The 15,541-nt window shown below is 35.7% G+C and overlaps 4 protein-coding genes across 12 annotated transcripts; 2 read left to right on the forward strand and 2 right to left on the reverse strand.

The window, feature by feature from the left end:
* Positions 1-334: 334 nt before the first annotated feature.
* Positions 335-4,680, reverse strand: LOC108628367 (ATP-dependent RNA helicase DHX36). Of its 4 annotated transcripts, none has more exons than XM_018030256.2 (14): positions 4,589-4,680; positions 4,462-4,501; positions 3,622-4,188; positions 3,355-3,544; positions 3,112-3,286; positions 2,895-3,043; positions 2,693-2,825; positions 2,424-2,619; positions 2,093-2,357; positions 1,298-2,017; positions 1,021-1,226; positions 872-954; positions 704-795; positions 335-638 (listed from the first exon to the last, which is right to left on the reverse strand). In XM_018030256.2, the coding sequence occupies exons 2-14, from the start codon at positions 4,481-4,483 to the stop codon at positions 563-565; spliced, it is 2,874 nt and encodes a 957-aa protein (XP_017885745.1). In that variant the 5' UTR covers positions 4,484-4,501; positions 4,589-4,680; the 3' UTR covers positions 335-562. The 4 variants fall into 4 exon arrangements, with proteins under 4 accessions (XP_017885745.1, XP_017885738.1, XP_017885729.1 ...); XM_018030249.2 differs by having other exon boundaries at positions 4,462-4,517; positions 4,589-4,675; XM_018030240.2 differs by having other exon boundaries at positions 4,462-4,517; positions 4,593-4,668.
* kri (uracil phosphoribosyltransferase krishah) lies at positions 4,649-10,008 on the forward strand. 5 transcript variants are annotated; one of them, XM_018030286.2, is made up of 9 exons: positions 4,783-4,938; positions 4,992-5,165; positions 5,302-5,344; positions 5,608-5,757; positions 5,822-5,966; positions 6,041-6,171; positions 6,390-6,453; positions 7,399-7,460; positions 9,212-10,008. In XM_018030286.2, exons 1-8 carry the CDS (start codon positions 4,808-4,810, stop codon positions 7,449-7,451), a joined length of 891 nt encoding a protein of 296 aa, XP_017885775.1. In that variant the 5' UTR covers positions 4,783-4,807; the 3' UTR covers positions 7,452-7,460; positions 9,212-10,008. The 5 variants fall into 5 exon arrangements, with proteins under 5 accessions (XP_026672883.1, XP_017885775.1, XP_017885756.1 ...); XM_026817082.1 differs by lacking the exons at positions 4,783-4,938; positions 7,399-7,460 and adding an exon at positions 4,649-4,712; XM_018030267.2 differs by lacking the exon at positions 7,399-7,460.
* Positions 9,885-14,038, reverse strand: LOC108628412 (SH3 domain-binding glutamic acid-rich protein homolog). 2 transcript variants are annotated; one of them, XM_018030322.2, is made up of 5 exons: positions 13,505-14,038; positions 12,493-12,681; positions 12,256-12,387; positions 12,015-12,055; positions 9,885-11,861 (listed from the first exon to the last, which is right to left on the reverse strand). In XM_018030322.2, exons 1-5 carry the CDS (start codon positions 13,547-13,549, stop codon positions 11,690-11,692), a joined length of 579 nt encoding a protein of 192 aa, XP_017885811.1. In that variant the 5' UTR covers positions 13,550-14,038; the 3' UTR covers positions 9,885-11,689. The 2 variants fall into 2 exon arrangements, with proteins under 2 accessions (XP_017885811.1, XP_017885817.1); XM_018030328.2 differs by lacking the exon at positions 13,505-14,038 and adding an exon at positions 12,993-13,489.
* A 103-nt stretch (positions 14,039-14,141) lies between these two features.
* RpL37A (ribosomal protein L37A) lies at positions 14,142-15,030 on the forward strand. Its single transcript, XM_018030338.2, has 3 exons — positions 14,142-14,233; positions 14,649-14,777; positions 14,855-15,030. The coding sequence occupies exons 1-3, from the start codon at positions 14,231-14,233 to the stop codon at positions 14,999-15,001; spliced, it is 279 nt and encodes a 92-aa protein (XP_017885827.1). The 5' UTR covers positions 14,142-14,230; the 3' UTR covers positions 15,002-15,030.
* Positions 15,031-15,541: the final 511 nt, after the last annotated feature.

A 15,541-nucleotide genomic window follows, 5' to 3' on the forward strand; every position in this document is an offset into this window, starting at 1 on the left:
GCGCTCATTTTTACCGGCGATCAGCGAATGCACGACCACTGAGCCGAGGGCGAGGGGACCGAGACGTGTACGCACAAAAATCAGGATCTTTTGTCGATCCCCGATGCTTCCTGCTTTCGTTAGGATCGTGACCGGTAGCCATTAATAAACACTCGTCTGATTACGAGATGTTCACGTTTTTAGACGCTCCTGTCTCGTTCGGTCATTTGTGGACTGCGGATTTTTTATGCAAGAGGAGGATGATATGCTGCACACATAGGCGTGAATGGAAAAATGCATTCTGAAGTATTCATGAATAATGGCATCTCTCGGATTCCAGTAAAACTCTTCGGCGTTATCCTCAAAATTTTTATTTTCTAGACGTATTACAAATGTAACACTTTAATTTATTAGAAGTACAACATATCTATAGTATTCGTTATTTAATTACTTCAGACAATATTTTTTCGTGGAGATGTTCAAAAGGGGCGTGACAAATGTAAATTACGAGCCAGCCCGATGGAAACTTGAAATCGATGTAATCATAGGATATTATAATATATAAAATTGTATTAAACCGTATTTAATGATATCTCTGCATATCGGAACCGGTAAATCCCATATCCTCATCTTTTTGGCAAATTAGATCTATAAATATGCTGTAATCGAAGTAACATTAGTGTCCCTCAGATAATAATGTAAAAGGACTATTGGCAAAACTTACTTTATTAAATCTCCTTCGACGCTATTCCAGGCCACTGTTCCTGGATGCGTTATTTTGTACTCTAATAAATTATTAAACTGCTCTTGCAGCTCCTAAAAAAATAGAATATTCCTCCTCATAAAATAGAATATTCTTTAAATATGAAGCAGCTGTTTCAAGATCTCATACCTGAATAAGTTGCGCACTTTGCAGCTCACAAATGAACTTCTGAAAATTTGACAAGCTGATGAAAAAGCGTGCTTTTTCCTTTGCTGAAAAAATTCGAAACATGAACGTATTTCAAGTGGACATGTAAAAATTCACATTAGATTACGTACTTATAGACAGCTTCGGAGCAGCGAATAATAGAATTGGTGAGGTAACGCATGTAGTATCGTGTAAATATATTGCTGTCGATTTCTGCTTCGTAAAATAGGTTAAAAATGGACTAGGACACTTAATTTTATCGTTTACACTTGACGGATGTATACACACTTTACCGTCTTCTGGCGTCCACGCCTGCGTTCCGTTTTTTGTTATCCTCCTGAAGAAAGTACCGCGTGTTCATACTTATGCTGTATGTGCTACAGTCCCGTTCTCTACTGATTTACTTACCGTACACTAGCAATGTTAGGATATAATCCAGCACATACTATCGCTTTTACAAGTGTCATATTCCTGGAATTCCTATTAGCGTTGCTGGCGTTCGGATTGTCCGTTTCTAAGAATTTCATTTCGCACAAATGCTGGGCAAATTGACCCTTCATTTCGGAAAGAAGTTTAAGCGTGTTAAACGAGAGGAAATACTCTGAACAAAACGAGCCTGCGTATCCTCTTTTATATGCAGCCTCGAATCTCGTTACTGCCTCGGCCAATGCAACGTGATCGCTGTATTGGCCCATACTAAGCTCGAGTTTCTTTTCCCTCGCTTGATCCTCTTTTCCCAGCGGGCAGTAAAACGCGTCTTTAAAACTGAGACTAGCTGCGATCGCGAAGATTGGTGCTACGCAAGAAAACAGCGATGCCCATATCAACATCTTTCCTGTTCTCGGATCCAAAGGTAATTGTGCTAAATGATATCCCAAAGGAGTCAAGTGTTCCTCATTGTTCAACGCGTTAAGAGTTCTGAGCAATTCTAAAGATAAATCGATGGTTTTCAAATCTGGAGGATCCATAACGCTGGCTAAGAAAGCTGTCGCATTTCCTAATTGCAGAATTTTTATTTTTAATATAACTTCCTCTAAACGTGTTCTTAGCATTTCGGGCAATGGATACTGATCCAGGGTCATTTCTCTAGCTTTCGAGTACAAATGGTAACAAATACCAGGCTTCACTCTAAATAAATAATATGGAAATCAATATCTTAAATAATAAATTAATTGGTTCAATAATTTATATCGAGTTTCTTACCTGCCAGCTCTGCCTCTTCGCTGTTTAGCATTAGCTGCCGTTACCCATTCGGGTTCCAAAGTTTGAATGTTTTTCTCGACATCGAATTTACTAAACTTAGTTTTCCCGCAATCAACGACGTATACTACATCCTCGATAGTTATAGAGGTCTCAGCTATAGAAGTGGCGATTATTATTTTACGAACACCATTAGGTGGTTCCTGAAATATAAGCTTTTGTTCGACGCTTGGCATTCGGGAGTGAAGAGGATATATAATGTATCGACCTACAAATAAAACAATTTAAACTGTGCAATTAGAATACTGATAAAAATCGCGTAAAAGACATTTACTTTGTGGGTACCGTCCGCTCTCCATCATTATTCTACGTAATTTTATTATGTCCATCATGCCAGGAAGAAAAACTAAAATAGCTCCCGCATCTTTCGTTTTACATATATACATAATTAATTGTTCTATAAGTTCGAGAGACATCTTCTCGCTGTTTGGATTCCGCAACTGATCGATCACTTCCCTTGAAAATTTCTTCTGTAAGGATTTAGAACAAGGAGTTAGTAACAAATAAAATTATAATGCGCAGTAATACAATATTAATATTTGCCTCGGCTATTAGTTCCCGTATATAAGGATCCAATATGTCGTGAAATTCGCCCCGTGCATGTTGCAATTCCTTGAACCTTTTAATATGTTTCTTGTAATCTTGAGGCAGCGGAGCTGACGGCGGAAATTTGAATCTGTAATGCAAAACAATCTTTTCTCCAATCTTTTTCCTACATTTAGACGTGTCTCATAAATGTACTTACTGCGTGAACATTAAAATGTCTTCTAAATAAAATTCTTCTACCGGGAACGTGAAACCCGGAATGTGAATCATCGGGCAATTGTCGTAATATTTCGAGAATCTTTCAGAATTAAGCGTTGCGCTCATTAACAGCACTTTCAAATCTGGGCGCTGGAAATTGATTTAGTTCCCATAACAAATTTCAGCGTTACATATGATATTAATGAAATCGCGGATACCTTAGGGATAATGAGTTTCAATAACGCAAGGATGAAGTCACTCTCCGTAGACCTTTCGTGTATTTCGTCTAATACGATATGAGAAAATTCTTTTAAAGCTGGATCATTTTGTATAAATTGCAGCAACATTCCAGTAGTACAAAATAATATACTTCCTCTATCCCTTGGAAATACCCTACGCGTGCATGAAAACGAAACATATGATGCTCCTTCCAGACAAATGAAAATAACCAAATCACGTACTTTTCAAGTCGGATTTGGTAACCAACTGATTTACCAAGCCTCTCTGCTCTTTCATCGGCAACTCTCTCGGCAACCGACATAGCCGATATCCTCCTGGGTTGAGTGCAAATAATCCGTGTCACGCTACCATTGCCTTGTTCTAGTTGGTCATCCAATATGAACTGAGGTATCTGCGTCGTCTTTCCACAACCTAAAATATATCTGTTCATCTAGTAGCCCGTTCATGAAATTGAATTTCATACAAAGCTTTCGATGAATGTAACTTACCAGTCTCTCCACTTATTACCACAACTTGATTTTCCCTAATTAACTCCAGTATCTCAGATCTTTTCTGATAGCATGGCAACTTCTTTCGAAATTTAAGCATGTTCTCATATTCTGTATAAGACTGCTTTTGCTTATATTCATTTAAGAATTTGGTATCTAACTCAGGATTCCTTTCTAATCTTGATTTAGCTAACAACATCTTTGCCAGATTGTCTTGTATGCTGCCAGATATTATGTTAATGAACTTTCTCTTAAACTGGGAATCGTGAATGTGTACATATTTATTCTCCAGTAAATCATCTGTATCTTGGGCAGATGCACTTCTGTACAGTTTATTATAGTATCCTTTAGAATTTTCTAATACAGTTTCTATTCTCCTTTGAATATTTGGGGACAATTTAATAACATCAGTTTCCATTTCCTTGTTCTTGGCTTGTGCTTTGCCTTTGTAATAGAGTCCTATTTCTCTGCCTTTTAACCCAGGTGGATGTCTCTGGCCTCTACCTCTCGAACGACCACTATGTACAAAATGTGAACCCTCAGAATGTGAGGCTTCTCCTCCTTCACCTAATTAGAAAAATAAAATGAATTTCATGGAGGCCCATCATTTTCTTTATCATGCTATTTTATTAAATATGATATCAAGATAGTTAACCTAAAGCTACTACAAGAATTATAAAATTTAGAGGTAATAACAAGATGTGTATTGAACTAATAAGTGATATATGAAACATAAAATTTTTATACTGAAATGAATCTGTACATGTATAATTCATAAAATCTAAGTTTGTACAGATATAGCATTGATTTTCTTGTGGTTTTTAAATCACTTTCATTTACCATATTTACGTCTCGAATTCATTCCTCGTGTTGAAAATCTCTGAAACAGATGAGACCTATTGAATCCTAAATGATCTGATCAAATCGTTAACATTCCGTATACTCGTTACAAAACTTGTTCGACTACTTAAATATTGACGAATTCGCCGCTCTGCCGTGCGATCAATTTCCACCAATTCCCACTAAACGAGCGCCGGAGGAGCCGAGATCGAAAGGAACCAGCTGTGCATGTGGATCGAACGGAAATTTTGGTATTTTTAGTTATAATCTTTCAAAACTACCAGTCACTTTTCTCGATATAGTAGCTTCATCGAACATCGATAAAATCAATTATATTATCCTCCTGATGTTTAATTACACGATAATTAACTGTGACAATTCTTCCACAAATTCCGCGATCGCCTGTCTAGTAGTTAACAATTTTGTCTGGCAAGTGGTAACTTCTGCGCATTTCTACGTCCATGTGTACGTGAACATGTATGTATTTAACGGACGATAGGAAAGTGTGCATCATTTTAATCAACGTACAGATTCAGGCAAGAAGTGCATGCGTGCAGAAAATCAGAGATGGGTAGCACCGAGGTAACGTCGACCCCGAAGAAACTGAACGAGAGTAACGATGTCAATGAAGTTTATGGGGCGAACTTGAAGATCCTCCCGTGTAACAATCAAGTGAAAGAATTGCAAACTATATTGCGGGACAAGTAAGTCAGAACTCCGGTCCTCTCGTATCCAAGTATATATACGTTCACCCAGCAAACACGCCGGTCACCGGTAAATCTTATCGTTAGTTTGCGATCAATTACATTAATGAACACGAATCTAAATCTCCGTTTATAGGAACACCACGAGGAGCGATTTCAAGTTTTACGCCGATCGTTTGGTGAGTGTTGTTTTTTTATTCAATTATATCATCTCTGACGCGGTGTCATGCGTTTTCTAAGGAATTTTCATCACCTCGAGACTCTCGTGATTTCTAAGCACACGTGGTGACCAGAACATATGTTTCAATGAATATTCAGAACTTCGCAGAACTTCGTAATATTCATAGATTATTTTCGTTCTAGAGTCCAATATAGGTCATTATTTTTTCCTGTCCTTGCCTGGACAGACCTTTTTCAGAATTGAAAATCACCTTTTTTGTAGATAAGGCTAGTGATAGAGGAGAGTTTGAATCAATTACCTTTTTCTAAATGTGTAATAACTACACCGACCGGTGCCACGTACAATGGTTTGAAATACCAAAAGGGAAATTGTGGTGTGTCCATAGTGAGAAGTGGAGAGGCCATGGAACAGGTAGGATTTTGTACTTTCCATTCGAATGTACAATCGTATCAATTTTTCATGTCGATCTCTTTAGGGTTTAAGAGACTGTTGTCGTAGTATAAGAATTGGGAAAATATTAGTTGAAAGCGATGCCGATACCCACGAGGCCAAAGTAGTTTATGCCAAATTTCCAGATGATATATCAGAAAGAAAAGTCTTATTAATGTATCCTATAATGAGTGAGTATCAGTTTCGATGCGTGCATCTCCGTATGCTTTGATATTGTAAAATTGATGTTGCGTTTAAATGAAAGGTACTGGGAATACTGTGATAAAGGCAATTGCCGTCTTGAAAGAACATAACGTGCTCGAAGAGAATATCATTTTGTCAAATTTATTTTGTACGCCAATCGCAGCCAAGACTCTAGTCACTGCCTTCCCGAAGGTACGTACGCTCCTCTGCATGATTTAAATGTAAATGCGATGGTAACTCGTTCAGTATTACAAGACTTACTTATAGACAACTTTCATGTATAAGTGGTCTCAAATTATGCATTAGCAAATTATTTTTTATTATGTATTATAGTGACTTTTGATTGAAAAGTTTACTTAGAGATCGCTGAAGCGTTTATGTTTGCAATGAAATTGCATTTCGTTTTACAGATGAAGATTTTGACATCAGAGATTCATAGCGTTGCCCCAAATCATTTCGGACAGAAATACTTTGGTACGGATTAAATTTTCTCAGCTTATTATATCATAAGCTATTATTTAAAATAGTCATATGAACGAATAGAAAATCAGTCACAGAAGGTGACACGTTGATTTTAACTATAAAGCATAATACAATTGATTGTACGAAAATGAAAGAGTGACATCCTGTTTATAGTATTGCCAATGCTACTGTTTGTAAGTTGTCATCTGACCTAGTGTACGCAAACATAACTTAAACATTGTTATTAGTTACTTAACTTAACCATTCATTAACATCTTTTATCACGCATGGAATTCATAACAGTGAACAAACAAATGTTCTGTTTTCAAATACCATTTTTCATTAATATCGAGTACTTGTACATATATCCAATATGCAAGAATTCACTGAATACAACTTAATGTAATACATAATTTTTAATATTGCTGGAATTATATTCATTTTTCATAAGTTGCTTGCATAACAAGTAACACGACAGTCTCGCATAATATTTAATTACATTTTAATAATAAGAGAACTTAATAGGGACATAGTTTTACTGCAGTATTGATACCTGTTGTTTTTTAAATTATATAATTATTATAGGTGAAAAGTACACGCTTAAGGGGAAATACTAGATTTAGTGTAAAAAGAAATAGGTAGCATAAATGGAACATATAAAAGTACTTATTATACGTGTATTTACAAATGTCCAATAGCTTTGGCAATACTGTACTATGACGTTACTTATAGTTTTATAAAAGCATTTATTGTTTTTTGTCTTAAAAATCTTTTCTCTCTCTCTTTCTGCATAAGCATATATCTTAAAGATTGCCACGTTAAGAATGCTGTTCATATATGCTTTTCAATTTGCATTCTCTTGTTAAGTTCTCGACACATTTCGAATAAAATATTTTTCGATTACGTTTCAAAGTTCTGACGAATGTAAATATGTATCTATTTTATTACCTCACGTAGAAAAATGTTTAAAATCTGTCTGGACCTTCAGTAGATTGATTTTCTCCAAATAATATGAGACTGTAAGTAAATACGTTTTATTCTATTTAAAGATGAATCAATCGTTTGCTCATTGACTCATCTTCCTCGCATAATACGCCAATTATGATTCTTTTTTTTATTCTTTGCTGTGTACATCGTAAATTACGAATTCACGGTAACGTGTGCGTCAATAAAGGGCGGAATGCGTCAGCAGACGTATATCTTATATAACATTGATCAAGCCATATGAGTTCTTTCCAGATTCCCTTTTTTCTGTTGCATAAAACGTATTTTGTAAAACGTATAAAAGTAGGAATACCGAATTGTCGTACTGAAAAATTTTTCATAATTGTACACTCCAATGATTCCTAGCACTCTCGCATAATTGTAACGAAATATTTCACTATCTGGGTGATAAAGCACAATTTTTATTCGATAGATGGAAATATAATTTGCATAATTCAGCACTCCTTCTACAGGTGCAATTATATTAAGATAAGTTTTTTCTTTCTTTTGTTCGGTCGATACGTTCGATAAGTAAGAAAATTATTTCGTTCTTAACTGCATGCCGAGTATCGCAAAATGTACTTCACTAATGTTATTTATTTCTAAACTTATCGAACGAAATCTAATGACGAATCTTATCTTATCCTTTAGTTTTGTATATAAATAGTGTCGTGTGCAGAGTTCGTATTGTAATCAGAAATTACAATGTGACGGATGAATACATTTAATATTTAGCTGCGTAACGGGGCGTTATACTTAGTATCAAAACTGTGTTTCAATACTACCCGGTCACTGCATTTTTATTTTTTTTTTTTCTAAGCAATCGGAAGTACATCCGTGTTATCTATTTCGATGCATAGTAATGATGCGTGAATAAGTACAAAACGTTAGCATACTGTCCATCATGATTAAATATTTCTAACCAGATATATCGAAACAGTGTTATTACGATGTTGTTAATGTTCATCGACTCTCATGAACACTCGTGATATGAAAGAATTTGTGAGGCCCACTAATTTGCAACATGTAAACGATGTTTCAGAAATGGAAATTTACTAAGCTTATTATCACTTGTATTAATCAGAACTTTCCGTGTGACTGTTGAATGATATCTAGAATTGATTATGCAGCTTTTCTTCGGTTTGCGCATAAGCGTGTTCGTTATTATTAGTTTTTTATCTTCTTGGTCTTTGTATTGTTTTTGTTTCTCGATTACAATTGAACAGACAAAATTTCAAGTGTACCTATGATATCCTCGGAGAAGAAATCACTGTGCCTATAAATAAAGCTGCATTACAGTATCTAGATCTGTGATTTTAAGAACCATATGTGCATTATATTATGTCCTTTGAGTGTACACAGATGTCTGTTATTACGAACGATATTTGTACACTTGTTACACTGTAAGTTACGTCAGAGTAATTTTCGATATATTAATAGTATTTGCATTCACAGTGAATTTATATTAGTGAAAGTATTGTACATTATGTATCATTGGAATATATGAATAAAATTTCACAGCAAGTACTAATTACCTAACACGAGCGAATCGAAAATAAATAGAACTTCATGAATGTCATTTTGATTCTTTTCTTTTTGTTATGTCAATGAATACGAGTAGAGCTTTATTTCTCTTAAAACCAACAGAATTAATACGTAACGTCAATTTCTTGTCAATTTGCATCTTACTGTGGTTTCATTGAGTATTAAAGTTTATAGTACATAATTATTTTATAGATGATGACATAGATTGCATGAAAAACACGTTCACGATTATTGTTTTCAGGCTGTTCTCGTTTCGTCGTAGGGGAGACTGCGAACGTACAAGGAAAAGATATTTGAAGATTTTCTGTTCTGAACGGTTGCATAATTCTCACAATTTATTTCCTAATCATATTTTCAACCGACGATAACACCATTAGGGAAGTAAGAAAAGTATTTTTAAACGGAGAGTTTGTTAGGCCTGGATATACTGACGATTTAGACAGAGTTTATACACATTTAAAAATGTACTTCTTAACTGATACCGGAAGTATTGAAAACTTTGGACGTTTTATTTTTACATTCGTTAATATTAATGCTAGTCTTTTACTTATCGTTAATGCGAAAACCGAACAGTCAGTATATCAATAATTGTACCGATAGTACGAGGAATACACGATTGTTATACGTTATAAGTCATTGTTAAACAAGTATTTGTACATAAAAATTATATATAAAATTGACAAGTGTATTCTCAGATATTGAATTAATTTCTGTCGGACGAGATTAATTTACTTACCGAAAGACATCCGTACCACGCTCAGATTCGAATCGATGTCACCTGTAAACTCGAGTATTAATAATGACATACACGTTATCTAAATTATTCACGATGTTTTACAGATAATACTTGGAAGAAGAAAATTACAGATAATGCTTGAAAAGAATTGTATGTACAGAATCATTTAGGCAGATCCTTAAACTTGTATCATGATATTTATTAGTAAATTTTTATATGCGTGTAACAGTGATCGGCATGATTCATATATGTATCATGTATATAATGAATATTGTTCTCGTAAATATAATATTTCGAATATATAATGTTAAAATTTATTAACTCGTGTGATGCTCATGTCCAACACCTATTACTCACGAACATACCATTCTCTAATAAGAACGAGGTGGACATATAGTTTGATCCTTTGACCAGTCGACTCGAAGGTACAACAACTGTGATACTTCGACCCGTCAATCACATTTTCACTAATGGGGAACAAACCCAAAGCTGATGTGTGCGTATATTGAAAATATGAAAAGCGATGCTGCCTTTGAATTCACTGGTAAAGGAACGATCTTGTATTATATCAATTCTTATGCGTGCCATTTAAAGCTCTTTTTATTTCTATTCTCCTAGTCTGATTCCTAACGATTGCAAATATTTTTCTAATCAAAAGCCACAGTACGATGGGTGTATTAAAATTAGTCAGGCTTATCATCTCGTGCATAAATATAGCGTTATGAACTTCTAATAATGTATACATTCATTTTCCTCGGCTCGTAACAAAGCAACATGGTTCATAACACTTGCGTAAAGCTCGAATTTGTTCGTGATTGATACCCGTCTATTATTTGGTCGGTAAGTGAGTATATTTGTAAAAGAAACTATGTCAAGCTGTTCGAACGAGTTGCATAGTAAGATATTTACGATATGAATTTGTTTTTGTTCTAAATAGAAACAATAGGCCTTTGATGAAAGGGTTTAAGAATTCCTTGTATTTTACTAATTTTTATCCTGTAAGTAAATGTTTTCAGCATGAGAAATGTAAACCGGCTATTGCTAACGTTACTCTATCCTTAGTCCTTTATCCGGGAATTATCTGCGTACGAATTAGTTTATAAATATAAGAAATTAATCCGCAATTTTGTCGAACGTACCACGCGGAGCTGATAAATCTGTCCTAAATTAATCCTAACTTTGTTGGAAGTGATATCGATAATTATTTTAGGACGCGCCCGACGGATAAAACGTCATTGCGATATCGATACCTAGTCTAACTAAAATTTTGTCACGTCTTTTGTAAGAATTGCATTTCATGCAAAACTGAGTGTTGTACTGTCCGAACTTATATATATATACAATTGCACGACGCGAAACTATGCTCTTAAAAATCTTGTATAAAGACAAACGCTGAATCGAGTCGATATCTTTTGTCAAAAATTTCTAAAAATGGAAGTCACTCCGTAGTAAAAATGGAAAACGTTTGGACGAGAATACAAATTAAACGCCAGATCATGATACGACTATAAAATTGATCGTAACTGTTTCAGCGAGTAGCGGGACGAGAAATTATATATTTTCTCAATACTGAAAAATTTATTACCCCTAGCGCGTTGTTAGAGCTCTGTTTAAGAATTAAAAATACAGTACAAACAATGTAAAATGTCGACATAAGAAATTAAAAAATTTGTATCATCTACTGATAACGGGGAAGCGGCGAGAAGTAATTATCATCTATAGACAGACCTATCGATAAAATTTGATGGTGAAAACATGCTCGATTGCAAAATATAAAACGTTCCTATAAAATTATAGCTTATACTTCATTTATACTGTTCGTTCAATAGAATCTCTGCGAGGCAGAAATATTATCTTGGCAGTACCTTCACTCAGCCTTAGAAGTAGGATAAATATAGCTTTTATAAAATACCCTTGTCAATGGAAAATCGAGGGGAAAAGAAAATATAAAATGTCCCACTATCATATGGGCTTACTTCGAACCTATTCTTCTTTCTCTTGGTCGCCGGATTTTTCTTCGTTCTTTTCGACATTCTCTTCTACGGTATTTTCTACTGTTTCATCTTCGATTTTTGTTCCACCATCATTTTCTATAGATTCTTTAGGTTCATCTGACTGTGCATTCTCGCTTGACAAAGTTGTCCTATCTTCAACACTAGAACGATCAGAGAACCTAATTAGACGTAGTTCGGTTGATTACACAGGAAGTTAGAAGACGCTTTTGGTTCACATATATTCACAGATATCGGGTATAGACGTTATCTAATTTAAATGATTAATTACAGAATTATGCAATCGAGGTGCTCACCTTTCGGGCTGCACTGCAACTGCATCTTTGTCTGTGGAAGGCTAAAATAAACATGTAGTAGTTAGTGTGGACAAGGTACAAATTTAGTATCAAGGACAAAACACCGGTATATAAACATAGGTGATCGTAAAGATGATCAGAGACCAAATTGAATATGTTAAAAGAACTTCGTACGTAAAAATCACGTGGGTACATTTAACAAATTTTCCTTGGACAGAATTGAATTATCCACGACAATTACCTCTCTACTCGTGGTATTTCCATTTTCTTGGATTTCTTTACTCTTATTCGAATCAGCCCCTGCTGCCGGCGCCACTTTTAAAAATTCTTCCAATTCGTCTACTTCATTTGCCAAATCGAAATCTTCGTAATCCTTCGGGACAATTTATTTATAAATATTTATAATATTAAGCTCCGCATGCTTTTGACTATACAGTCTTGCATAAAATACGAATATTTCGTGAATTCTGATAATTACCCCGCAATATTCTTCCTCGTTAAATATTTGTGGAGGTAACGGATATTTACTATCTTCTTCTCTCGCGATACTGTTAGCTTGCATAAACTCTTTTTCCATTTCCTTCCCAGGCTCCGTTATATCAATCGTCTCGTATTGTACATTTTTACTATCCAATATCATCAACACCCGCTGTTGCCTCTTTTTCACCTAGATTCAAACGAATGCAGTCAAACCACGCGTACTTCAATTAAATCGAAAGGTCGCAAGTGGATTCGAAAGTGTGACGGAGTTTCAACTTGTTTCACGGTCTGGTGCAACGCGAATCGAAGTATCGATTCGTTCAAAATACAGGCTGTTGAGATTCTTATCAGCGACTAACGATAGATACTAAAGATGATGAAACGATCTATATGCGTCTTCGATTTGACATCGACCGAGATCGATGCGAAAACTGAGGCCAATGGCACTGAATAATGTTTCGAGAAAAAACATAAACACTGATCAGAAAGTTCGATTACCCAGGACTCCTGTCTCTATTTTCCATGAGTACTTTCTCGACTGCATTCCACGATCCTCGAGAACGTTTTCTCTGTTACAATCATGCATTTGAACGGTCGAACAAGTCATAATCAGCCTGCTATCGACTAGATCCACTATACACGTTTTTCTAACTGCATTCAACCAGAAGGAAAATCTCGACGACGCGTACGCAATTGCGTGTCAGGTTTTCTCGCCTCTAACGCTGGTTGCTAATCACCCAGGCGCGTCGACCGTGATGTTTAGCAATGTAATCCGATACAACGTTAGACGTGAAATATTGTAAGGATCCAGGTGCCCGGTAAATCTGGCATTCTCTTCGCACGCACGCACATATATACGCAAACAGACACGGTGTCAAATTCGTACACACATACAGGCATTCCCTCTTTATCTCTCTTTCTCTCTCTCTCTTTCTTCCACCGAACAAAATATATCTTTATATATTCTCGTTGGTCAGGTTGAATCTCGGAGTTGGCTTTTTCACACTCACTTCCTTGTTACCGCTGATGCCCGATATGTAGATCTTGACGACCATCGTTAACCGGCGATTCTTCTCACCTCACCAGTCGACACTCTCGCACTTCTCTCTTCGACTTAATGCCACGACCAGCGGGTAACACGGACTGATAAACGATCGGTGAATCACTATAGCCTATTAGTCGCGGGGATCGACGGCGGTGAGCAACACTGATTTAAGCACACGCGAGCCTGCCTGCCTGGGTGATCCACCAGCGATCCACTGGCTACGTCATTTCAGGCCGGTTTTCGAGCGTTTTCATGCGCGCTTCCACCACGAGTATCCTTTCATCCTGCGGCCACGATTCCGGATGCTGGCGTGCGACCTCATCGAAATATAACGGTCCGGCTATCGAGGTCAACCTGCACGCTTATCTGTCAGTGAAAATTATTTAATCAAGAGAAATGCCGTTAGTGTTTGCGAGCAATATTGAGTAGGTCTAAAGCGAACGGGAGTATTGATTAGATTTTGATCCAGTAAGAAAATAATAATAGTAGTAAAGCGGGTGTGTTTTATTATATAGTCTGCATAAGGAAGAACGTGCAAGTTTATTTCGTGTGATTTAAATTCGCGGCGCTTTTGTAGTGAATGCGCCTTTGCTTTGTGGATTTCCGGCGAGTTTACTGCGTAGTGAGGATTTGGCTTTAGTGTCTTTCCTCTTTTCCGGTTCTCGCGGGACGTACCGTGTATTTGTACAAAATGGTAAGTATTGTTATTTAATAATATCTTGTGAATCTTGTCAAAGTTTCGGTGGAATTGTTTATGTTGTGATTTGGAGCAAAATGTTTTAAAATCGATTGTGCTTAGTTATTTAATTAACAACTTGTGAAAATAAAGTGACTTACTATATGTTTACATTTATTCCGCTATCTGATTTTTTTAATAGTTGCACACAATTTAAGAGAAATAATAATTGAAGATTCTAGTTTTTTAATTTTAAAGAAACAAAGATGATATGTTCTATTCCTCGATGATAAATTTGTTTGAATAATATAGTTCGTGTGTTATGATTTAACCTATGTGTCGCGTACAGATATTTTCATCGCTATCGAAGTAAGAGATTAATTAGAATCGATACGTGAATCTGGTTTGTAAAATGCACTTTCTTTGATGTCAGGCGAAACGCACGAAGAAGGTAGGAATCACCGGTAAATATGGTACCCGATATGGTGCCTCCCTTAGGAAGATGGTTAAGAAGATGGAAATCACCCAGCACAGTAAATACACATGTACATTCTGTGGCAAGGTAAGATCTCAGTTTTAATAATCACCACTAATGATATAATCATTGTTCATACTTAACTTTTGCTTCTGTCACGACAGGATGCTATGAAAAGAAGTGTCGTTGGAATCTGGTCCTGTAAACGCTGCAAAAGGACTGTCGCAGGAGGTGCTTGGGTATATTCGACAACAGCAGCTGCCTCTGTCAGGTCTGCAGTCAGGAGGTTGAGAGAAGTTAAAGAACAGTAAATAAATAGAATGAATATTTCTTAAAAATATATTGTCTCTTTTATTGTACTCCTGAATTAATTCCTTCGATAAAGGAGTGATATTAAAACAAAACTGAGTCTTCTGTAGGTTTAATAGATTTGCGACAATGTATGATACATTAACTTGCTTCGAGCAGTATTTGATGGTTTAGAGTTCTCGTGTGATTATTGAAATTACATTGGAGGCACATCGAACCTATGTATCTACATTCCCATCGTTTAAACTTTGCAGATATATATTCTTATAGTATTCGTAACTTTCGATTTATTTGATAAAAATTTCGTTTTATAGAACATTAATATACAACGTGAACATTACCTTGATTAAATTAACTAACTAATTTTTAAAAATGTATGGAATTTCTTTAAGTAACTAATCACAGAGACTGGATTTTCTATTTGTAGAATATTATTTAAACTTAGTGGAACGTACGCGTAGATTATTTTATTGTCTTTAAAGGTATGCTCATTTCAATGCTTCTCTTTATTATTAATAATGGAAAAAGTAGTCTTTTGTTTC

The sequence above is a fragment of the Ceratina calcarata genome, unplaced genomic scaffold (assembly GCF_001652005.2).
Source record: "Ceratina calcarata isolate Rehan_Ccalc_2016 unplaced genomic scaffold, ASM165200v1 scaffold127.2, whole genome shotgun sequence".
In the NCBI taxonomy this organism is placed as follows: domain Eukaryota; kingdom Metazoa; phylum Arthropoda; class Insecta; order Hymenoptera; family Apidae; genus Ceratina; species Ceratina calcarata.